The sequence below is a fragment of the Nyctereutes procyonoides genome, unplaced genomic scaffold, assembly GCF_905146905.1.
Source record: "Nyctereutes procyonoides isolate TBG_1078 unplaced genomic scaffold, NYPRO_anot_genome, whole genome shotgun sequence".
Taxonomy (NCBI): Eukaryota; Metazoa; Chordata; class Mammalia; order Carnivora; family Canidae; genus Nyctereutes; species Nyctereutes procyonoides.
The window spans coordinates 2,100,661-2,126,119 of record NW_026575051.1 but is presented as its reverse complement, the minus strand read 5'-3'; the positions used below and the strand labels follow the sequence as shown (position 1 = coordinate 2,126,119).

Below are 25,459 nucleotides of genomic sequence, written 5' to 3'. Positions count from 1 at the left end.
GATCACTAGAACAGAATAGAGAATCCAGAAAGGGACCCTCAATTCTATGGTCAACTAATCTTTGACAAAGCAGGAAAGAATTCCACTGGAAAAAAGACAATCTCTTCAACAAATGGTGTTGGGAAAATTGGAGAGCCACATACAAAAGGATGAAACTGGGCCACTTTCTTACACCAGACAAAAATAAACTCAAAATATATGAAGACATAAATGTGAGACAGGAATCCACCAGTATCCTAGAGAAGAATGCTAGCAGCACCCACTTCTACCTCAGTCACAGCAACTTCTTGCTAGACACGTCTCCAAAGGCATGAGAAACAAAAGCAAAAATGAACTATTGGGACTTCATAAGGATAAAAAGCTCTTATATTGCAAAGGTAACAATAAACAAAACTAAAATGCAGCCTATGGAATGGGAGAAGATACTTACAAATGACATATCAGATAAAGGGTTAGTATCCAATATCTATAAAGAACTTATCGAACTCAATACCCCAAACCCCAAAAAATTGAATCAGGAAGTGGGCAGAAGACACGAACAGACATTTTTCCAAAGAAGGCCAACCAATAGTCAACAGACACATGAAAAAATGCTCCACATCACTCAGCATCAGGGAAATACAAGTCAAAACCACAATGAGATACCATCTCACACCAGTCAGAACGACTAAAATGAACAACTCAGGAAATGAAAGATGTGGGTGAGGATTCGGAGAACGGGGAACCCTCTTACACTGTTGGTAGGAATGTAGACTTGATGCAGCCATTCTAGGAAACAGTATGGAGGTTCCTCAAAAAGTTAAAAATAGAACTACCCCATGACCCAGCAATTGCACTATTAGGTATGTATCCAAAGGATACAAACATAGTGATTTGGAGGGGCACATGCACTTCAATATTTATAGCAGCAATGTCCACAATAGCCAAAACATGAAAAGAGCCCAGATGTTCATTGACAAATGAATGGATAAAGAGGATGTTATATATGTAAAATGGTTGGCCATCACCTGAATTTCTCCAAATTGTTAGCAGGGCTCCTGACTCCTCTTGCATTAGTCTTTTCTTGCCATTTCTTATCTACTCTATTTTAGTCACCCTTCTCTCCACAATGTCACTCCCATTACTGAAACCTATACCTAAATAGGAATTTTGTGTCATGATTATATTCTCACACTACCTTTTAGGAACATTTTAATCTGAATAGTGCATATATTAGCCTTATCCTTATTTTAAAGCTAAGGAAATTAAAGCCCTACAAATAAACTTATTCAAAGTAAGGTTTACCTAAATTCATAGCAAAACTAGAATTAAAATCTCAGATATCCTAAGCTCAAGATTCCTTTTGTCATACTGGCTGAGGGAGTCATGAATGTGTCATGCATGATAGCAGTATTTGGAGGAGGAAATAGTGAATCAAGTCTTGGGGAAAAGCCAGTGAAGGCCAAATGGTGAGCGTGTCTCTGCTGCCCTCTAGTGACCATGTATCTAGTAGATACATGATTCTTCTTCCCTTTCTGTTCTGTCTTCTCTCAGATCCTTGTTTGGCCTGCCTGGTCTCCGCAGCATCTCCTGCCTTTTTCTCCCACGTGTCAACATGTCCCTACAAAAAACCGGACACCTGTAATTCATAGCATAATTCAGGACAGAGTTCTTATTTCCAAACTGGAAGACCTTGAGAAAGTATATGTAAGGGCTTTTTGAGAAGAGATGTACAAAAATTTAAATGAGCTTCCTTAAGTGGGCAGTTGCTACTACTGTGACTGACCATAAATAAAATGCAAAGGTAGGTACTAAAGATTTCTGGGAGAATTCCAGCATCCTATATAATTGAAATGATATGGAATATGTGCAATGGGTAGAATAGTTTCACACCACAAAGTTAAGCGTAAAAAAATTTCTGTATTTTCCTATTATTGATCCTAATTTTTATGTCAAGCACTATAATGCCTTTTGACAGAGGAATTAAGCTAGTAATTGCTGGGGAAAGTCAGTGGCATTCATAACAATTAATAATTTAAAAACATCCCTCTGCCTAGGGTTATTTCTAAGGTAGGGATGATGCAGGGTTGCTGTGGAAGGCTGTCCTCATATTTCCACCACTGACTCCCACTATACGCCTTGGTAACATCTTGCCTCCTAGTGGTCACTGTCCTTCCCACATTGGTGCTGATGTTCTTTTCACAACATCCTCTTGCTGTATCATTCCACACCAGCATTTTGGGTTGCAAACTTTCCCTCCAGCATTTGAGCCTTACAAGGTCCACCTCTTCTTATGTTGGGTGACTTTCCTTTGCTGCCTTCATGTTATTGTGGGAGAGGAAGTATGTGGCACTGCAGCCATTCTAGGAATCAGAAGTAAAGTGGAGCACTTGCCCCATCTACCTAACTGAGAGAGAGAGAAAGAGTCAAGAGATGCTCAATGATGTTTAATTATTTTTCTCTCCTCTTCAAAATCCTCTTTCTCCACAGTGGGAAGGGTCTTCACCTACACTGAAAGATGAAGGGAAAAAATCTTACATTAAGAATAGCAACTTCAAGTTAGGTGCCCAAATATGGGCTTATCATTCAGATTGTGAAGTGAAGACACTTCAGGAAAAAAATAAACTCAAGCCATATCACATCATAATATCACAAATGCTTATATTTTATATTGAAATGAACATCTAACGTTAAATTTTAAATTATTCTGGAGAACCCTTGAATCCCTGAGAACATCTCTGCGGAACCCAGGGAGACTCGCACTCTGATTCAAGAAAATTGACTTAAGGGAAATTTAAGGGAAAATCTAACCTAAACAAAAGCACATGCCAAAAAAAAAATGTGCCTGTAGTTTTAATCATTATTATTTTTGTGCCCAAACATCTGGTTGATAAGCTTATTAAGTTTTCTTAGTATCTTAGTGTCAATATCTGACTCAGCAAAGAGGGATAGAGAATCAAGATAAAAAGAGCAATAAACTTGCACATATGAGACCTTAGCTGGGTGCCATGATGTTGGGGAGGGTAATTCCTTTCTTTAGCCTGTTTTCTCACCAGTAAAAGCAGAGATGGGGCATTTGCTTTTCAGTCTTGCTTTTAACTCTAATCCCTAGCAAACTGCATTCAGAAGCAAACTCGACAGTAGGTGGGGGGACCCTTGATGTGTGGGAGGTGGAGAAAAGGTTGAGGACAGACCACCACTACTAGGTGCTGTGTGAGGGCCAGTTGGAGATGGCACAGACTAGTTGTCAAATTGGCCCCAGTGTTAGTGCCCTGGCTTTCTGGGCCTGGTGAGGAGTGCTAATGTCACAATTTCGTCTGCAAGCCTGAAGAACTCATAACGAAACCCAGTCAAAGTCCACTTGTCGGAGTTTCACTTTTCTGAGGATTACAGCCAGTAGGAGGTGAACACGCTATTCTTTTTGGAATCTCATGTTCAGGGTGGGCCTCCAGGACTAGGTTTGTGCTAGTTTAGGTGACACAGCACAGTCTCCTTTCACCCAAAGCCAGGGGTCACCGGGGGCTACCTCCACACCATCTGGCTGTCTCTTAGTTCTCACGCCAGTCAGCACCCTCAGGACCCTGACCTGCTTTTGGACACCTTCTGCATGGATTAAGGGTACACCTGAGACCCACTGAGAAGACCCAGCAGCCTCTGGTTTTATCCTGAAGGAGAGAAGAGACACGTGAGTGGCTTGATGAGTCCCTGGCAGCTGATGACAATGGGAAATTGGGGAAGTCAACTAAGATGAGGAAGTGGAGCATGTGGACAGTCGGCACCCACAGGAAACTCTGCTACTTGCCATTATACCTTCCAACTTTCATCAGATACTTGTACCCCACTCCATGTTTTTCAAAGTCTGCCATAGCTTATGTGATCCTTATAGTATTGCTGTGCAGTGGGAGGGGTGAGGGCACTAGATTACAACTCAGAAAAGTAGGCTCATGTTATTCATTTGTCATGCATGTTGTTGTGCTTGTGTCCCTGGGCCTCGCTTGTGTGTCATGTGGTGATGATACAGCTGAGAAAATGTTAGGGATGAGAGGAGGGAAAGGAGAGTTTCAAGAAAATAAAAGGAGATTCTCAGGTGACAGAAGTAAACACAAAGTCACCTGTCTTCCAGAATTCTTATTTTACTTTGCTTTCTCTCTATAAAAATGTGTTAACATATAATCAATTATATCTATTTTTAAAATTAATACAGATATATAAACTTCAAACTTTGTGAACTTAATAAATTTATTCTCGCCAGGTTATTACTGTGGTCACTTGGCATTTTGAGTATTTAACATTTGAGGTTTTTTACTGGAAAAAACCCCCACCTCTAATGACTCATGACATATAGCAATTTGTAAGTTTATTTGGTAGTAATTGTAACAGTGGCCTTGGAATTCAGAATTGTTATTCACCTCAACACACGCTACCTCTTATCACTCACCATTCCATCTTAACATTAGACTTTATCCAGAAAATTAAATGAAACATGGGTTTTTGAACATTCGATGATATATATACATGTTAGATCACATTTCTTGACAATACCCAACTTTACCATATTCTGATTCTCAGCCTATGTTCAAATGGTAAAATAGAGATGTCAAAAGCCTTGTAATGAAAATGTTTTAATTTAAAGTTTGCAATGTAAGTCCAGTTGTTTATTTACAAAAAATCTGCCAAAATTTTTCATCATAGATTTATGATCTATGGCAGTGTTATTCCTTGGCATTATTGACACTTTGGGCTGGATAATTCTTTGATCTAAGGGCTTTTCTGTGAATTGTAGCATATTTAGCAGCACACTGAATGCCCTCTTACCCCAGTTATGACCACCAAAAACTTCTGCAGAAATTGCTAAAGATCCTCCAAGGGCAAGACTATCAATTTTCCCATTCAGAACCCTAGTCGAAGGCAGTTATTCCCCCCGTTTATGCTTGCTCATGAATTTGTCTCTGAGCACCAATGAAGATTAAGATGCATTTTCACAACTTTCTTCAAATGCTTTGTTAATTTGAGCAATTTTTTTCCAAGTTACATTTGTAGGTTTCCCCCTGCTTTAACATGAAAGACCTAAAGGAACACATTTATCTATAAACCAGTTTGTAGCAAATGTGCGTCCCTCTTAGTTCACACGACTGAGTAGTGGTGCTTGGGATGAACTTTGCAGGCTTTATTTGCTCTTACCTGGTGGAACGAAAGGTTTCTGCTTTTCACAAGAGGAGGTATTGGCAATCCCCTTCATTCGGAGGGGAAGTGACTGATATGTATCCAGTGGTGAGCTACAGGCTGTCTATGCTGTCTCCTAATGCTCAGTCCTATTTTCATATTGATATTTGTGGGGTTTTTAAAAGATTTTATTTATTTATTCATAGAGACACACACACACACACACACACAGAGAGAGAGAGAGAGAGAGAGAGAGAGAGAGAGGCAGAGACACAGGCAGAGGGAGAAGCAGGCTCCATGTAGGGAGCCCGACATGGGATTCGATTCCAGGTCCCCAGGATCACACCCCAGGCTGCAGGTGGCGCTAAACCGCTGCACCACCTGGGCTGCCCTCATATTGATATTTGAACGGCCTTTGAGATATAGGTGTTGTGACTGGACTTGTATCAGTTTCCCTAGAGCTATTTTAGATGAAAATATGCATTTTAAAAACAGTCATAAATAATCTCCTGAATCACTTGGTTTATACTCTATTTCAGTGACTGTTGCTTTTCCCCTGCCTTCTGGAATCTTACTGGCATTAGCTTCTGGGGAAAGAGAAGCAATCATCAGCTTATTGTTGCTCCTGAACAAGTCCTTCTAGTTGGTGAGAGACAGTAAGATCCTGGACACTCAGATGGATTGAGTCTTAGGCTTCTTTCACTCTGCATTTCTCAGTTTTCGAAATTAAAGCTGGCATGTGATTTTTGTCCTGGTAGTCTTAAAACTTTTTAGCTGTGTGGAAATATTTTTATAATGCTGATACAATGAACATGTTGGGTTTGCCAATCTCTGCAGTTTGGCTATTTCTTTTACTCATTCCTATGTGTTTCAAGACGACACTGAAAGGCCATTGAGGGTGGTCTCCTTGGAGGTATCTTACTGTAGTACCATTTCCATCACTCTTTCTTTCCCTTTCCAAGGTGAACCCCAGACCTTGGCCTCTCCCAAGGCACTAGCGATGGCTTCCTGGCGGAAGAGTGAGGATGCAGAGCCTTCTTGCTCTTTCCTGTACATCTAGGAGAGGGTAGTGATGAAGAACTTTGCAGGAGGGGCTGGGAGGAGGGCAAGAAAAAATACCTGAATCCTACCCTCTAATTTCTGCCTGCTCAGAATAAATAGACCTTAGAAAGTTTTTAAAAACAAATAAATATTGTTGTCGCTTTAACTCAGGAGGGCTTTTCATTTCAATCAGAAATCCTCCCTCAGGCCTAAAAAATAGTTTAAAGTACAACACACTAAGTAAGTACTTAGTGTACTTCACTACTTCACAACGCCTACCAAGTAAGCAGTCAGAAATGATCCATAACCATAGAGAAATTGAGCCAAATCCATTCCTTGTTTGACTGTGGAGGCGCTGATGTTGTTGATTCCTCGTTGTGGTTATGTAGCTGTTGAAAACCACAAAGTGAGCTTGCTCCATTATAGCCTCATTTGGGTGTACTCATATTTTTCTCTTGTGTTTGTTGCAGGGAGAATGGTGGATTTTCCAGGATACAGTCTGTCAGGTGCAGTTGCCTCTTTCTTCCTTGTACTGCTCACCATGAGACAGCCAGGTAGAATCAGCCAGTCTTCTCTTTACTGTATACCTTGATGCCCCAGCAATACAGTCCACATGCAGAGTTCCAGATCAAAAGGGATAGGACAATATTGGACCGAGTGTCCAAGAACCAAAGCATCTGTGTTCCAGAGGGTCCTCAACTTCCAGCTGTGTTACCTTTGAAAAGTTACTTGAGTGCCTTCTGCCTTAGTTTCCTCATCTTTGCAATAAGAATAACAACGTACCTATGTCTTATAGGCTAGGACAGGCTTTAGAATTAAATGAGGCTGCACATGAAGTAGTATTTAGAACACATTAAGTTTTTCATCTATTTTTCTGTGTCCGTGCAGGACAGCACTTTGGGAACAAGAAAAATGTCTGCTTCTTACCATCAATTAGCAGCATAAAAATACTTGAAAACAAGAAATTAGAAATTTCCATTTCTTGGAAATCTCACTGGCTGAATTGTACCTTATAAAAAGATTATGAAAATTCAGTGTCAGAGGGAAATATCAGAGTCCCCAGAAAAGTACAGCAAAGCAGAAGTGGAAAAAACAGTGGACAGGGGACCAGAAGTGCAGGCTCCAGACTGAGGGCTGCCAGAAGTTATGTGATGTGGCATGAGGCTGTCCTGCCCTCTGTGTAAATCAATTTCCTAACCTGCAAAAGAAGTTAATCAGATGGATTAGCTTCAGATTTAGCTTCGTATTTAGATTCCATAAATGAAGAATGCAAGTGGGCCTCTCCTAAGTTCTATACTGAGCTGTTGACCGACATCAGTTTGATATTGATCGGCAAGGGAGCAAGTTGAGGTTCCTTCTTGGGATGATTGGATGTGGCAGAGCAAGTACAAGTGGCCCTGGAACATTTTAGGAAGAGAAAGAATATAATATATATGACTTATGAGATTATTAAACATCATAACACCTGGATTATTAAATATCCCTTCAATTTGCAGATAATGACAAAAAGGTCAAGCATGACTCAAAATTTTATTAAAAGGCACAGATTCTCTAGACAAACTGCTGTCTTTAATCCATCACAAAAAAAAATCTTCGCAAAAACAGCATTGTACATATAAAGCTCCAGTAACCGGAGTCTTGCCTACTCCAGACCAAAAATCTTTTTTGTTTTTATACCTTATCTTATTTTATTCAAATACCAGTCTGATCACACATGGTCCAAGAACACTCAAATAATAAGCCACATAGAAAGAGATATTAAAGATTGGTCTTCAAACATTATAGCCAATGATGCCACACCTGCCCATGATCTCACTGACTTAAGACCACATTCACACGTCGGTGGCCACCAAACCATTCAGCAGAGCTTCCTTAACTGTGAGCTGTTTGAAGCTACCAGTTTGAGCACTCTTGACTATTTTTTTCAAGCTCTGAATAGCTGTAGGGATCTCAGCAGGGGTTAGAGGAACCAGCTCAACCCTGGCATAGTGCCAAAATGTGGCCAATCGAGGCTTCCAGTAAGTCACAGCAGCATTCACCAGCACCGGAGCCTTCTCCGCTAGGTTATGGGATGAACTGGGCCATGATTCCAGGATGGAAGTTCTGTCGCCCTGGACCCAAAAATCTTTTTAAGTTAAAAAGTAATCCCAGTTTCTTAACTAAAACTTTACTCCTGAAAAGCTGAAAAATCGAACAAATTTATTTTAGGAAAAATGATTATGAAATCAGTCACTAACAATATAAAGTGAAATCATTAATTATAAAATAAATTACTATAAAATATAAAACACGAACAAAGTTCTCAATGTAAAAAAAAATCAATTTACACATTAACTTCTTTGAAAATAAAAACAACCTAGAGATGGTGGCTTTGGTACCTTAAAGATGAAGAAATTGAGATTCCAAATCTCAGATCTCACTGAAAATAATGGGTTTGTCCCCCCAAATCACACAGCTGGTGACAGATTTAGCACTAACACTCAAATTTTTGAACTGCATGCTATTTTCAGTACACAAAATTGTCTTTTTTAACAGCCAAATGTGCAAAGCATTGTGCTAGATTTCTCTAAATCACTGAAAATAAAGCCCTCCCTCCTCCAGATGCCTCCATTTTGATAGATTGGACATCCGAAAGCAAGCATATTAGTCTTCCAATTGGCATTTTCTGGTACCTCTTTTTCACTCTGTTTTGTAGAAAACTGGAGAGTGATTGGTCCTACACATCCTATCCTGGCCAGGATTGGGGAAGATGCCCTACTAACCTGTCAGCTCCTCCCCAAGAGGACCGCAATGCACATGAAGGTGACCTGGTACCGCTCAGAGCCCAGCACACCTGTGTTTGCACACTGGGATGGAGCTGATGTGACCGAGATGCAGATGGAGGAGTACAGAGGCCGGGTAGAGGTGATAAAGGATGGCATTCTTGAGGGAAAAGTGACTCTGAAGATAAACAATATCCAGCCATCCGATAATGGGGAATACTGGTGCTGTATCCAAGAGAATAACTATTGTCAAGAAACAAGCTTGCTGCTTAAAGTTACAGGTGAATATCTTGGAAAAGACATAGAGTCTTGGAGGGAGAAGTATATTAATTTGTGGTAACCTTATGGCAATGAACTGAAAAATACGTTGAAAAATTCCCTTTCAATCCTCCAGGTAATTCCTAATGACCAGTCCTCTGTCCTGATTCCTTTGAAGGCAAGTGATTCTGAAGTCTTCAAAGCAAGCTCACTTATAAACAATCTTCTCGAATTTAACTTACACAGTATTGACTATTCTGACTATTCTTGACCACTAATTGCAATCCATGACATCTGGTCATTAGCAATTTTACTGAGGCACAAATTTGTGCTGTATCAGGCTGGTGTGTTAGGGCAGGTCAATCATAGAGTGAGTGAGTCTAGCTAACTGCCCAGCAACCATATCTCAGTGGAATGCATTGTTATCTACCCACCCTCCAATATGCAGTAACTAAATGGGAAAATTGTCTTTCTTTGTGGAATGCTCCCAGTTAGAAAGCTAATGCTGGGAACAAAGAGGTTAAGAACTTTATGTTTTTATTGAGATGCAATTGGACATCCCCACTGTGAATGACAGGCTTTCGTCTGATGTTTTTGTATTAGCTAAGAAAAAGGGGATGACTTACAAAACTATTTGTCCTAGGGGAAAAACACGTATCTGAAAAGTAAATAATCATATGGTTCCCTGGCAAGAATAATTCCCCCACATGCTAAAGAGAAAAACAGGCAAATCTATTTATCTTCTCAGGGAAATAGTTCTCTAGAGATATTACCATCTCTGACTCAGACTAAGGCTGCTTCCTAACACCGTTTTTTCTTAACACCCATGATTATTATTGTTATGTTCTAGGTGATTGAAGATGGATGGAAGAATCTATGTATTTCTGAGGTGTGGAGAGAGGAAAGCAGCTGTTCACTATCAGGAACCTTTGAAAATAAACCACACATTTTCTAAGGCTGTAGATGAAGGGAGTGAGTCTCTTTCCCTCAGCAAGTGATAGAGTTATCATCTATGGGAAATATAGTCCCTTTGTTTGGGTTTGAGAGCGATTTTGAATAAGGAAAGAATTTCATGATTACATAAAACTAGGATTTCTCAAGAACATTTTCCCATTGATTGTAAGGAATATTTAGAAACCAAGGCTCCTCAAGGGCATCTCATTCTACATGCCCAGGTTATCTGCTTCCTCCCTAAGATCACAACCACCAACAGAAAAAAGTGAAGAGTAATCCCCATTGAGATGATTTCTAGCTTTATAGTAAATATTCTAATTAATCAGAGTCAAGATATCATCTAAAATGCCAGACAGAGTTTGTAGCATGGGAAAGTTCAATGAATAAATTTATAACACATCTAAGGTTGGCAGTTCTAGTGACCTAAGCAAAATGTCATTATGTCCCTTTCTCTTGTTCTCCTCCTGTCTGGATCTGAAGAAAAATACTGTTCATATGCTAAAGTTTAAAGATCCAGAATGGGGAACAAGCAAAGTGTATATGAAATCCAATTTGAATGGGAAGAAGACCTTTGGATGACTTGTTCTCTGGACCCATGAACTCCTACCCTCTCCCTATGAGCGATTTCACTGGGATCTTAGTTTCTGTGATTTGTGCTTCCATGGTCTCCAGGCCTCAGGGCTGTGTCTTTCCTATACAGGTCTGGGGTCTGCCCCTTACATCCACATGGAGGCACCTGTTGAAAGTAGAATCCAACTTGTGTGCACTGCAAAAGGCTGGTTCCCAGAACCTCAGGTTTATTGGGAAGATATCACAGGAGAGAAGTTGCTGGCTGCTTCTGAGCATTTAATCCAATATGAAAATGGCCTGTTCTATGTGGAAGCCACTCTTGTGGTCAGGAATGACTCTGTGGAGAATGTGTCCTGTCTCATCCACAACCCCATCCTCAATGAGAAGAAGAGCTCAGTCATCTCCATTCCAGGTCAGAGCTCTGTCTCTAGGACCAGTGTATTCAGATTAGCAGGAAAGTCTCAAAGGACAGTTCCATAGCACCTAATATTTTTTTATCAAGGAAAATATCTATAATTTAGTAATATGTATTAAAAAGTATAAACTATTTATGACTGGAAATATATACTATATTTTTATTAAATAGTGATGGTTAATTTGTTTAGTTATTTTCAAATTCCACCTTTTCTTCTTTCTGAATTAATTTTCTTTACTCACAAATATACATTACATGATAAAGAGAATAAAACGATATTCTTTCAATTAAAATGCTTTCCTGTACCACATTGTGCCAATTACTTTTAAGAACCTGTCATGTGAAGATAATCAGAGATGGAGACAGCTATTAAATAATAGTATCTTACTTATAGCCTCATTTATAAATAGCAATAAAACAACAGTTAAAAAGGCACAATACAACAGTGGAGTGTTAAGTATCTTATGTGACTATAAATTATAGCATTGATGAAACATGCTATTTTCAAATGATTTTAATGGTTGAAAAAATCCTCATGACTGACTATTTATATAAAGATTACATCTATCTACTACCTATCTACCCACCTATGTATCTATCTATAAACATTTTCCAATCACATAAGGAATAATGGCTTTAAATAACTTAAAACTGCACTAAGACTTTTGGTATATCTTCTATATTTAGATATAGAGATTTAGTTATTCTTACTTATATAAATGGATATATTAAATAATTTAAAGAAAACATCACATGTGAATGTTAAAAGCAGCTGAATATATATTATATAAATGCTTTATATATGTTTTGTCTCTCAATTTGGAATTATAGGTGATAATTATCTATGTCCATATATTTTTATAGCTTTTATGCACTTATAAGAATATGTATCAGTTTGACAAGATATTAAATATCAATATGTTAAATATCAGCAGAAATAAACTATGGTGGGGTAGTAGAACCGAGAGGCTTTTATTGGAAATAAAAGGAAAAACAGCTGGATCACTAGGTGATCCATGGGAAGGAATATTTTTCTGTGTTTAATTTCTTCTTTATGAGGGCACCTGGGTGGCTCAGTGATTGAGCCTCTGCTGTTGGCTCAGGTCGTGATCCTGGGGTCCTGGGATTGATTCTTGTATCAGGCTTCCTGCAGGGAGCCTGCTTCTCCCTCTGCCTATGTCTCTGCCTCTGTGTCTCTCATGAATAAATAAATAAAATCTTTAAAAAATTTTTTTATGAATTGAGCTTTTCAATAAAATTTAGAACTTTTTTTCTTTTTAAATATTTTCTCTCCTTTCCCTTAGATCAAATTCCTTAATATATTATTCTTGTTTTTTTTTTCCAGAGAAATTCCAGAATGAGCTAGGTAAGTAGATATTGGATGTGCTAGTATAGAGGAGACCCTGCTTGCCCCAAAGGGAAGCAATAACCTCAGTCAAAGCCAGTGGGAGCTACCATGACAACTTGTGATCCAGAAGAGAAACTGAGGCATGACTTTACCAAGTCAAGTTCAGTTAGTATCAGAGGGGACTGACAAAACACAGGCCTCCACAGGCTCCCTCAGGTACCTTTGCACTTCATGACTAAGTGTTCACGGGGACCCCAGTAAGCCTCAGATGGACACCTATAAAGGGCACAGACATAATCATTGCTCTATTTGGCTGGAGGAAAGGGTGCTACCTGTGTGTGTAAGGGATTGTATAGGACAGACTGTGGGACTCTGGGAGCCCTTTTAAAATCTTTCTAGTGTGAAGGCAGTGTCATCATGGTAACTAGAGTTCCCCACCTGTCACCTCAACCCTCTGGCCCTGCTGTGGTTTCTGCACACCCCAGTGGATCCAAACCTCATCACTACTGGGAGGGAGCCATAACTTTCCCAGATGTAGCCTGGAACACTGCCTGAGGCAATCAATCATTTTCCTGTCTTTCTTTTTCTTTCTTTACTTAACAGTTGGACTGCAGTATTACTTTACTGTACCTAAGGTAAAGATAAGTGGTTTAAAAAGTAACCAACTGATATTTGAGCCTCTTTCAGTTTCTCCTTTGCCTCCTTACCACTTCCTCCTTTCTGTGACCTCTTCTCCCAGCCCATGATAACCAGCCTGTTTCCTGCCCAGATACATATGACCTTGTATCACTTGTTTTCCACTAATCTCCTGCTCTCCCTCAACTCACTGGTTACAGAAATGTGTGTGTGCGCATATACCTATGTGCACATTAGGTGAGCTTGAGCATACTCTTCAGCCCAAGTAGAAAGTTTTGAGGAAAATCAGGGTGGCAAACACACCCCAATCTCTGCCAGAGTTCTAGTGTGACACTTTCAACCCCATTAGGCCATAAAGATAAAGAGAAGGGCCTCAGGAGGGTCAAAGGTAATTCCACAATCCATGGACAGCTGCACCCTGGTAAGCTGTACCTTCCAAGTCAGATCCCCTGTTGCCTGGGCAGCATCTGCTTATAATAAGACAGAAACCTTGACCAGAAGAACTTGTTAGTTACAGACCAGAATGTCGAGCCAGTGTTTGGGGCAGGTGGACACATGGCTCTGTCCCTCAGGAAGACTTTAGGTGAAGAGTCACTCTGAGTTATTTGAACCAATTTGGCAGGTCCATCGGAGACCCAGCATGCTAAGTACAATCTGATGTTGTGTTGTTCCTAGTTGTGCTGACCTTCTGGGAGCACAGTAAAACACGATGAAAATATGGAGCTCCCCCTGGCTCCCTGTTGGGTGGGGGATACGGGGCTGCGCCCTCAGGAGCTTTGAGGGCTGTTGATTGAGGACACCGGGAGCTTCACAGATACCACTGTGTTAATCCATGAATTAGAACTCAAACACAAGGTCCCACTGCAGGTGGCTGCTGGCAGACTAAGCCTGCTGTAGAAGTCCCACTATGGCAAATAATCTCTTTTTAAATTTAAATTTTAGTTAGTTAACATACAGTGCAATATTGATTTCTGGAGTAGAATTCAGTGATTCATCACTTATATCCAATACCCAGTGCTCATCACAAAAAATGCTTTCCTACATACCTATCACTCATCTATCCCATCCCCCACTCATCTCTATCAAATAATCTTATTATAAAAATAATGACTCATTTAAAAATATTAATTATATGCCTGGTGTGATGCTAAATGCTTTTCAGAGATTATTTCTTTTTCTAAACAATAATTATTTTTTTATTTTTTTGTTTTTATTTTCTTAATTTAAATTCAGTTTGCCAAAATATAACACCCAGTGCTCATCTCATCATGTGCCCTCCTTCATGCCCATCACCTAGCTACCTCATCTTGCCACCCACCGCCCCTTCAGCAAACCTCAGTTTGTTTCTCAGAGTTAAGAGTCTCTCATGGTTCATCTTCCTTTCTAATTTTTCCCCACTTAGTTTCCCTCCTTTCCCTTATAGTCCCTTTCACTATTTCTTACATTACACGTGTGAGTGAAACCATATGATAATTGTCTTTCTCCAATTAACTTATTTTACTCAACATTATATTCTCCAGTTCCATCTACGTCAAAGCAAATGGTAAGTGTTCATCCTTTCTGATGCCTGAGTAATATTCCATAGTGTGTGTGTGTGTGTGTGTGTGTGTGTGTGTATGTGTATCACATCTTCTTTATCCATTCATCTGTCGAAGGGCGTCATGCCTCCTTCCACGGTTAGGCTATTGTGGACATTACTGCTATGAACATTGGGGTGTAGATGTTCCAGAGTTTCACTACATCTATATCTTTGGAGTAAATACTCAGTAGTGCAATTGCTGAGTCATAGAGTAGTTCTATTTTTAACTTCTTGAGGAACCTCCATGTTTAATTTAATCTCTGATGTAGTGTCAGGCTCTAAAACTCTGGATATGATATGATATGATATAATTAATATTATATAATATAAAAATATAGCATATTGAGGAAATGAGATAGCCATCTTAATTGAATATGCTGTTTGAAAGTGGATTATATGACATGATGATGAGATTATCAGGTTTCAAAGAATTGGTATATTATTCAGTAAACTGCACACTCCAGAAAGGATTTAATTTTCAGTGAATATTTCAGTAACATTCAGGGCACTTCAGTAACATACATATAATACCCCCCAAATAAAACAAAACAATAAATGTGAGCACAAACTGTGTGGAAGGCTATGGATAAAAGTATCTAAAGAAGATTATTCAGAGCTTATCTCAAGGAGCTTGTATTCTAGTAGAATATCAATTTTTAGCAGATTGAGTTGCATGATTTTTTTCCTGTACCTTAAACTTTATTTTCTACTTGGATTCTGAAATAACAGGAGTTTCATATATCTATAATGCATCTACTTATATGGGTGATGGAGATTAGGAAATTGTCTATTTTACTAAGTAATTTACTGTAAAATATATGGAAGGATAAATAGCAGCAGACTAATCCCTAGTTGAATTTTTTCTGAATCCTACTTTCATCTTCAGATTTTAATGGATACATTTGCAATGGAGATATTGTTTTATGTAAAATTGAAAGATAAAGCAAACAAAATGCTGGAGATAGTTGGGAGTCAAATTTTAGCTAGAATAGAAGGGAATAATCTGAAAATTAAGATTGTGTAAGTTTTCTTTCTAAAGAAGTACCTAGCAGATTTTATCTAATTACATTTTGTCTTTGGTCATTGACTCCCATGTAACAATATACAAATTTATGCCCATATACCTATTAGAAATTATCATAACCTATGTGAAAGCATTTTTATCATTTGATAGATAAGGATGACTCTCAATTTAGAACAGAGAAAAACTAGTATGGCCAGAGACTGATGAACTGGAAGAGTAACATAGTTTGGGGTCCAGGAAAGACATCAGAGAAAATCTCCAATTTTCACAATGGGAGTATTAGACTTTTTATGTATTCATTATTGTCTTGTGTTTTGTATTTTGGCAACATCTCGAGTTCTTGCTCTTACAATGTTTCTCAAAATAATCTAAGCACATTGAACCTGGTGTATGTTGAGAGCTCCACTTACGTGGGACTTCAGGGAACTAAAATATGGTAGTTGGGTCTGACTTATAAGGTATAAAAATCAAACCAGGGGAAGGTTTCTTCATATTTCATTACTAAAAATCCACCTGAAACTCATCATCATCCCTTCTTTTTATCAAGGCAATGGGATTGGTTTCTGTGCCTTCATGTCTCACGGTCTGCATGCCTTCACTCACACTGTATAGTCACCCAAAAGTTTTATATAGATTATTTTGTTTAACTCAGAACAATCTTATGATTTTGATGGTAATGTATTTATTTCACAGTTTAAGAAATTGAGGTATACACAGATTGAGAAGTAGTTTAAGGTGGTCATACAGATATGAAGTGATAAAATGTTAATTATTCTAGGAGTATTAACTGCAAAATTATTTTATTGGGTTGTAATCTGAATAAAATAGGTAGAGGCAGGTGTGGGTTCTATTAATAGTTCCTTTTTTCAGGGACAAGGTCTATCCTGATTCCCCTGAAACCTCCCTCTCTCTGCAGGATGACTTGGTGCCTCACAGCTCCCTGGGTTGCTCATGAGTCTAAACCCCACTGGAGATGTTCTTACTGATGACACTATTTACTCCATGTTGTGTCTTTATTGTGTTTTGTCTATTGTATCTCATAGCTTCCTTAAAAGTGATTGGACCTTCCCAGCCCATTCTTGTCAGAGTGGGAGAAGACATACAATTAACCTGTTATCTGTCCCCTGAGACTAATGCACAAAGCATGGAGGTGAGGTGGATCCAATCACACCGTTATCCTGCTGTTTATGTGTATGCGGATGGGGAACACGTGACTGAAGAGCAGATGTCAGAATATAGAGGAAGGACAGTGTTGGTGAATGATGCCGCTGAGGAGGGGAGACTGACTCTGCAGATACACAATGCTACAGTGTCAGATAATGGGCAATACCGGTGCCTTTTTGAAAAAGATGGTGTCTATCAGGAGGCCAGTTTTGATCTAAAGGTAGTAGGTAAGGATTCCAGATATTTTGGATTCAACCTCTGTTCCTACTGCTTTAACATGCTAGTTCTTGGAAATTTCCCCTGGCACTTGAAATTTTTGGAATGTCCATTCGCTTGTCAAATTTATATGCATAGGAACTGTAGTACATACTTAAAGTTCAGTACTTAATGGGCTTAAATGGGCCAGATTTAATTCTCTGGGTGTAGAACTTGTACACTCCCCCCAGATCTCTGTAAAATGACCATACAATTAGTGAAATTTGAGAATTTTACTCCCGAACTTTACACAGAACTCATTATTTCACAGGGTGTTCTTAAAATTCTGCACAATGAAAAAAAATTCTGGACAATGTATATAGTTACTAGGAAGAATAATTATGTGAAGACTAGACCACATTCACATACAAGCAAAAATAATAAGTATCAACAGAAGTGGCAGGATGGAAGAAGAAAGACAAAATTGCTCCCTGCATCATAATCCCCCCCGTTTATATTTGTGAATAAGAGTTGACTTTTCAAGGTTAGCAAATAAGGCCAACATCTTGCATAATTGATTTGTTTCTCCCACTGATTTTGGGTCTCAATTATAAACATATTCATGAAATATCCACAGGGGCACATGTTGAGAAGTTAAATGGACTCTATCATTTTTTGCCGCTGGATGCACATATTTATAAAGTCTGGATATTTGAGAATATTCTTTTACTCACTTTGTTTCATCCTATCCATGTGATTCATGTCTTGGTCAAAGCTATTTTGTTTTCAGATACAGAAAAGAAAAGATTGGATTTAAAATTTATTGTTCCTCTGACTCTGAGGATGACTTTAGGAACACACAAAAAAATAAACATAAAAATAAATGAACATAACAAACCTAGAAACAACTCCAGCTAGTCTCATCCCTAAGTGGAGTTTAATTCCCCTATAAGCTTTGTTCTCTCAACCAAGCCTTTGAATCCCCCTCTTTCTTCTCAGTGAAGTTACTGACTATATAACCACTTATTAGACACTCTAGGTTTTGTTCCTTGATCTCCACTCCGCAGGTCTGGGTTCTTCTCCGCAGATCACCATAAAAGAACAAAAGGATGGAGAAATAGAGCTGATATGCAGTTCAGAAGGGTGGTTCCCAGAGCCCCATGTAAAGTGGAAGGACATGGAAGGAAAGATAATACCAGCATTTTCAGAGGTTATGACTGAAGGCAGCCATGGGCTTTTCCATGTGGAGACATCTCTATTGGTCACGAATAGCTCTATTGTGAATGTAACTTGTACCATTAGCAACCCCCATCTTGACGAGGAGAAAATGGCAAGTTTTTCTCTCTCAGGTTGGTGATTCCATGTGTTTCTCTCAACTTTGGGAAATATATATGAAGACAAACCCAAACTTACTTATTTTATTGCTCTACTATTCTTAAATTTTTATTTTCTTCTCTCTGATAAAACCATCTGCTATCTCTTACAAAACTGATCATCAGGACACCTGGAGATCCTACTGACCTCCTTTGACTTGACTAAAGCCCTCAGGTTTTATTGTTGCACATACACTAACTTCTAAGAATTGACTCTATCATCACTGTAAGGATAAACTCTCTTCTTCTGATATGAAGCCAATATCACTTTGGGTTTTTTTTTCTTTATTGTGAATTGTCTTCAGGATTAAAAACTTGTTTTTCTTAATACCATCTTCATGCTTATGGATTAAATAATTTTATCCTTTTGCTATTCTTGTCATTCCAGTGATGATGGTGATATAATTGGAAAAGAGAAGGGAAAAAAATGTGTGTGTATTTGTATGTGTGTGTATTTCTTACAGGAGCAAAGGGTAAAGCTAGCATAAACCTTGTGTCCTTCCTCAGCTTTTGCAGAGTAGGGAAGGACAGATCAGCTTCCTTCTTGAGAGATCCACTTCTCACCCTCCTCTCTAACTCAGGAGCTGCTTAGATAAAAAGAACGATCTTGGAATTTTTCCAGTTTCATGACTTAATGGGATTCTGGGTTTTCCATTTTAGAACCCATGATGAATTTTTCATGGAAGATAGTGCTTATTTTGGTATTACTTCTTGCTGCACTTGTGGGCCTGGTCAAGAGAAAAAGCTGTAAAAAAGGTAAGTTAGATAAATAGTCAAGTATGGAGTACCTTTTGTAGGAGCAGCCTTGCTGTGCACTTTCCCTAACTTCTCTTTTCAGCAGTCACATAGGAGAGGAATTCAGTGAACATTCAACAATTAATGAAACATGAGAGTCCATGGCTTACATTCAAGGAGGATCAGTGCTGAATGATATCAGAATTTACAGTGATAATAGAAGCAAAAGGATTAAAAGACAATAATTTGATCCCTCAGTTAACATTTCCAAGTTACCTAGTTAAGGGAGAAGAAAAAAGTAGCATAGCCATCCATTCTTTAAAGGCTGAGAGTTGAGACTCGACTGAGATTCTGTTGGTATGAATATTTCACTAAGATCTTTAAAAATATGGTAACTTGCTTATTGAGGATTCTTGCTCTGTGGATGAAGAACTTCTATGTGTGATAGGTTGTTTTGTGTGCCCTATAAAGTTCCTTCACTTCAAATTTCTTATGTCACTGTAACTTTGGTTTGCTTGTTTGGATGTTGGTATCATGGAATATATTTAAAATACTCCCCACATTGGTTATTATCAGAATGGATTTTCTTTCTCTACAGCAAATATGACATTGTATCTAAATACCACTCACTCAGGACTGATCTTTTCTGAGGGATACAAGCATGTGACCCATGAACATCCATGTAGTCATACATCCTACAGAGATTTGACAGCTTGCTCAATGTGCCAGGCCAAGTAGGGTTCATGTCAGGGAGATGGTACTGAGAAATGGAGGTTGGGGACAAGACAGTATGGGTCTCAGGTATTGCCAAGGACTATATAAGGAGGGAGGGAGTCATCCCTGTCATATGAGAATGTGTTCAGACAATGAGTTGTTATAGAAACCGGTACTGGGCCATTACCTTTCCTCCACGCATCCTCTCCATAAAAATGGCTCTAAGAAGGGTCAAAATCTTCCTTGACTAGTCTCTGGACACCTTTCCTTTTATAACATGACCAACAAGTGTTCTGTCTACACTTTTCTTTTCTGAAACTCTATACATCTTCATTTTTTGATCCTTAATGTAGGTTCTCCTGACAACTTTCCTACACCCAGGAGAGTTTGCAACATCTCCAAGGGAAAAAAATAACCTTGGATTCTGGAAACAAAGCCTGTATTCCAAGTCCCAGTCTTCTTCTTTTACCAGCTGCTTGAACGGGCTCACACCATAATCCAGCTATCAAATCAAGATGCTTTAATGTTACTCTGGCTTCAAATCTGATCTAGAGACTGATCCCTTCAGAGAAATATCCTATCCCAAGCTCTCTGATAGCCTGCCACTAATCACAACCTGATATGTGACGATCAAAGACTCTTAGAAAATCCAATGGGAAATGTAATTAGGCCTAGACTGATAGGTTTCTTTATGAAGCTGATAATTTTCCAAGTGGGTATGAGGAAGTGAAAAATACAGGTAAAAAAGAGTAAAAGAAAATAAAGCTGAATAGAAGGAGGAAATCTGATCACTGAGATATAATCTTGAATATCATATGAAATGTAGAATTCCTACGCCAGACTTTTTCAGAAAGTGGAGACTTGGAGTGGAAATATTTTTAGAAATTATATTCCAAGACAAATACCATATGATTTTATTTATATGTGGACTATAAAAGCAAACCAAATGAATAAACAAACAAAAAGCAGAATCAGACTATAAATACAGAGAACAAATTGATAGTAGCCAGAAGGGATGGAGTACGGGTGTGGGCAAAATGGGTGAAAGGGAGCAGGATGTACAGGCTTCTAGTTATGGAATGAATAAGTCACAAGAATAAAATGTACAGCTTAGGGAATATAGTCAATAATATTATAACAGTGTTGTATGGTGACAGATGGTAGCTACACTTGTGAGCACTATATAATGTTTAGACTTGTCGAATTACTATGTTGTACACCTGAAACTAATGTAACATTGTGTGTTGACCTAAATAAAAAAAAATTTAAGGAAAAAGAAATTCTAGTCCAAGAAGAAAATTAATTTCTTTTCATTGTATCTATATGAGATGATAGATATTAACTAAATCTGTTGTGGTAATCCATTCACAATATTTGCAACTTGAGCCATCATGCTGCACACCTTAAATTAATATAGAGATATATGTCAATTATTTTGCAATAAAACTGGAAAAAAGAGAAAATTTTGTATTGTGTATATGAAGATGCCAATTTTATTTTTAGAGCAAAAAAGTGCACAATTAAAATTAATAATTATAAAATAAATAAGCATAAGCAATAAATACAACACATAGTAAGAATATTTTAAAGCCATAATGAATTAAGGAAGAGAAACTGTAGAAGAAGAAAGAATATGGAAAAGAAAGACTTGGAAAAGTCTTGAAATCTTGTCTCAAGTGAGAATTAGGAATTCCTATTAATGACACTGCTGCTTTCTAGGAGGTAGCCATGATAGTCATTACTGTCCTTTGAAAATCACTCATCTATCACACCCTGTAGTGTCTCTTTTGGTTCACTGCATTTTTTTCCTATTTTTTAAACTCATATGTTTATGTTTGAAACTATATTCTCCTACGTTTCTTTGACTTAGTTTTAAAAATTTTTCAGTAGTGAAATATATATAACATAAAACTCATCATTTTAAAGTATACAATTCAGTGGTATATATACCTTCACAATAGTGTGCAACCATCATCAGCATCCAGTTCCAGAATATTACTCCAGAAGAAAACTCCAAACTATTAAGCAGTCACTACCCATTTTTCTCTTCTCCCCTGACCCTGGCAACCATTAATCTATTTTTTGTCTCTATGAATTTACTTATACCAGTTATTTCATATAAATAGAACATAAAATATATGGATTTTCTGTGTCTGGCTTTTCTTTTAACTTAATATTTTTAAGGTTCATCCATGTTGTACCATGTACTGTACTTTATTCCTTTTTTAATTAACAATTTTTATTTTTTAGGAGCTGTTTTGGGTTTATTGAAAATTTTAGTGAAATATCCAGAGCATTTCCATATCCCTCCTCTCTCTCCCCATAATTTCCTATTTACACCTTGCCTTGGTATGGTACATTTATTCCAACAGATGAACCAATACTGATGCATTATTTTCAACTATAATCTCTGTATAGGGTCCATATTAAGGTTCACTTTTTGTGTGTACATTCTGTGAGGTTTGACAAATGATTTACCACTTTTGGTACATTAATACACCCTTATATATCCTTTATATTTTTTAAGTCAAATTTATTAGTAAATGTGTTGACTTTGCCTTAAAATATTTTTTTCTTAAAATATTTTTAATGTTATTCTATTTTGATTTAATGAACTAAAAATGTTTTATTTGATAAAATCTAAAGGTTAACTACCTCCCCTCTTTTTTGTCTTCCTTCATGATCACTCTAACTTTTTGCATGTTAGTTTTATGTGCTTGTGTAGGCCCAATATATAAATATATAGGTTTTCCCTAGGAAGGTCTCAAAAAAATTGTGTTTATCAGTAAAATCCTTTCACTATGTATTAAGAAATATGTTTTTCTTTAGCTCACCAAATAGGGGATTATTTTAATTTCTCAGTTCCAATGTCAATTAGAAAAACCTTGGGGGGGGGAGGGCCTGGGTGGCTCAGCGGTTTGGTGCCTGCCTTTGACCCAGGGCGTGATCCTGGGGTCCCAGGATCGAGTCCCACGTCAGGCTCCCTGCATGGAACCTGCTTGTCCCTCTGCCTATGTCTCTGCCTCTCTGTGTGTCTCTCATGAATAAATAAATAAAATCATAAAAAAAAAAAGAAAAACCATGAGGAAAGAGAATGTTGGTGGCTTGATCAAGACACTCCAATCACTGATGCAGTCACTATGCCTGATGGATGAGTGACTGGATTGGCCCATCAAGGATCCAGCTCCCTGTCACTCCTAATGCATAGGGAGCTGGTTGCAGTCATGCAAAGCATGGTGACTCTCAGAAGAGATGTATAGATTGGATGCAGCTCAGTTTAAAGGAAAGGACTAGAGGAAACCAGAGACCAAATTTGTTAACCTCTCTGCAGAACTTTTTCCCCATTGTTAGTAGACATTAAGTTCCATTAGGGCAGTGATATTTTTGTGTGTGTGTATCATCACAAAGTAGAAGAGTGACATATATTAGTTGATCAATAAACATTTATGAAATAGAGGAATAGATTCATAAATAGGATATTTATTTAATATTTTATCTTTAGAGTACACTGTGCTGGACTGTAGAGATCAAATGCATAGCAAGGCATAATTCCTGCTCTAATATAGTTCTTTATTCCAGTAAAGTCTTTCTCTTTGTTTTTTGAATATCTTATTATTCCCTTATAGAGCTTACTCAGAATGGGATTGCCAGAGCAGTCCAGCAGTAAATATTTAATTAATGGAGTCAAGTGGTGAGTTCATGGTCACTACTTTGTCAGGAACTGTGAGCTACTTGGAGACCCTTCATTGCTTGTTGATTTACCCATCCTTAGAGATAAGGATATGATGGATGATGTTATCCCTGGTATTTCTACAACTATGATTCCAATAGAACATCAATCTTAATATTTTATTTCATTGCCCACCTCTAGCTTTTGATCTCCAGTCTCGAAGCTTAGAAGAACAAAACCCATTAAAATGAATGGAGGAGCAAGGGCACCTGGCTGGCTCAGTTGGAGAAGCCTGGGACTCTTGATCTCTGAGTCCTGACTTCAGGCCCAAAGTGGGCATAGAGCTTACTTAACAACAACAACAACAACATTTGAGAGTCAAGGAGCTGCCCCCAGGTCACCTGATCGTCAGTCTGCCTGATCAGTGTCTGCCACCATGGCACCATGGGAGTGCAGGTGAGACCATCTCCCCAGAGTTGGGCTCACCTTCCCCAAGCATAGTCAGACCTACATGGTGCATTACCTGGGGATACTTGAAGATGAAAAGAAATTTGATTCTTCCAAGAACAGAAACAAGCTCTATAGGTTTATGTTAGGCAGCAGGAGGTGATCTGAGGCTGGTTACCCATGTGAGTGTGGGTCAGAGAGCCAAACTGACTATATCCCCAGACTACATCTATGTGTGATGCAACCAAGAACCCAGTCATCATCCTACCAAATGCCACTCTCCTCTTTGACGTAGAGCTTCTGAAACTGGAATGACAAGAATGGCGTCCTTCCTGAGTTCCCCATTCGCTGTCCCTGGAGGAATCTGGTGCATCTAGACACATGCATGAATCCTGTGGAGGTTTTCCTGACTTTCCACTACACTCTTTGTATAAACATGACACTGACTGAATGTGTTCTGACACTCAGCTTTGCTCTTTCCCTTTCTCCTTTCTATGTGTCGACACTAAACTATATGCCAAAACCTTAAGTTTATCATATTATTTTGTTTTTGTTTTGGGGTGAAAGTTCAGTTTCAATCTTTTGGATCTAGGTTTCCACTTAAGTACTGGTAAGGTATTAACAGCACAAATAATGGGTTAACTTTAGGATAGAAATTGGTGATGGTGGAGGGGAGGAGGCAAGAATATTTTATTTTATTGGATGAAAATTTTATCTATTATATATTAAACATTTTTGCTGCTGCACAGCAAAGTCATAGCAAATTTGAGGTGCTGTTGAGGGCCAAATTATTCTCCAAGTTGAGGGATGTCCTTGGGTCTAATTAAAAGCTCTACTTGAAACTGAAGTGGAGAGGGGAAGAAGCTTTGCCTCTGCTGACTGTTCCCAGCCTCCCCTTAAACCCTATGCCTTTTGAAAGTAGATCATTCTCACTGAGATGTTGGATACTACAGGTATCTGTCCTCAGGCCAGCAGGACCCTCTGAAGCCTTCCTTGTGGCCTGATGTATTATTATTATTATTATTATTATTATTATTATCCACTCTGTGCTTTTTCTGATGGATATTTAGGAGACTTTTATAATCTCATAGGTATCCAAGTTTCACTTCCCAAATTTTAAGAACTTTAATTGAAAGTTTAAATTGAAGGTGCTATTTGTAGACACCCAATGAAAGCCCAGCCATCATGACAAATCCTTGAGTGTTGTCTTGAGAAAATGATGCTGGTCATCACAGCTTTAGCATCTCCTGGTTTTTGATGTTCAGCTTTCCCTGCTGAGTTCGGTTTTCTGGCTCTTTGTCCCCCTCTCACCTCTTTGCTGTCCTGTATAGTGATTGGTGAGTGATATTGCTGTCTATCTCACACCTCCCCACACTATATAAGTGCTTCAAGTTTTATAATTACAATAAAAGTGTTTATGCTGACTTTTCTA

At 38.3% G+C, this 25,459-nt stretch overlaps 2 protein-coding genes and 1 pseudogene across 3 annotated transcripts; 2 read left to right on the top strand and 1 right to left on the bottom strand.

Annotated features, from left to right (window-relative positions):
* Positions 1–3,389: 3,389 nt before the first annotated feature.
* On the top strand, positions 3,390–21,313 carry BTNL2 (butyrophilin like 2). Of its 2 annotated transcripts, none has more exons than XM_055330684.1 (9): positions 3,390–3,664; positions 6,654–6,689; positions 8,879–9,226; positions 10,858–11,139; positions 12,488–12,508; positions 16,773–17,120; positions 18,156–18,437; positions 19,122–19,217; positions 20,264–21,313. In XM_055330684.1, the coding sequence occupies exons 2-9, from the start codon at positions 6,659–6,661 to the stop codon at positions 20,323–20,325; spliced, it is 1,470 nt and encodes a 489-aa protein (XP_055186659.1). In that variant the 5' UTR covers positions 3,390–3,664; positions 6,654–6,658; the 3' UTR covers positions 20,326–21,313. The 2 variants fall into 2 exon arrangements, with proteins under 2 accessions (XP_055186659.1, XP_055186658.1); XM_055330683.1 differs by having other exon boundaries at positions 6,654–6,737.
* Positions 7,956–8,682, bottom strand: LOC129512494 (ATP synthase subunit g, mitochondrial-like). Its single transcript, XM_055329757.1, is given in 2 exon segments — positions 7,956–8,294; positions 8,662–8,682. Coding segments are annotated over 2 exon segments (360 nt in total).
* Positions 21,314–24,024: 2,711 nt separating the features above from the next.
* LOC129513031 (peptidyl-prolyl cis-trans isomerase FKBP1C-like) lies at positions 24,025–24,342 on the top strand (annotated as a pseudogene).
* The last annotated feature ends 1,117 nt before the right edge of the window (positions 24,343–25,459 follow it).

What these genes read in the sequence shown, in the direction of transcription:
- BTNL2 (XM_055330683.1), top strand. Translation starts at nt 6,659, where the DNA reads ATGGTGGATTTTCCAGGATACAGTCTGTCAGGTGCAGTTGCCTCTTTC. An exon ending in CTTGCTGCTTAAAGTTACAG is followed by an intron (nt 9,227 to 10,857) that starts GTGAATATCTTG and finishes TTTCCTATACAG; the next exon opens with GTCTGGGGTCTGCCCCTTAC. An exon ending in CTCAGTCATCTCCATTCCAG is followed by an intron (nt 11,140 to 12,487) that starts GTCAGAGCTCTG and finishes TTTTTTTTCCAG; the next exon opens with AGAAATTCCAGAATGAGCTA.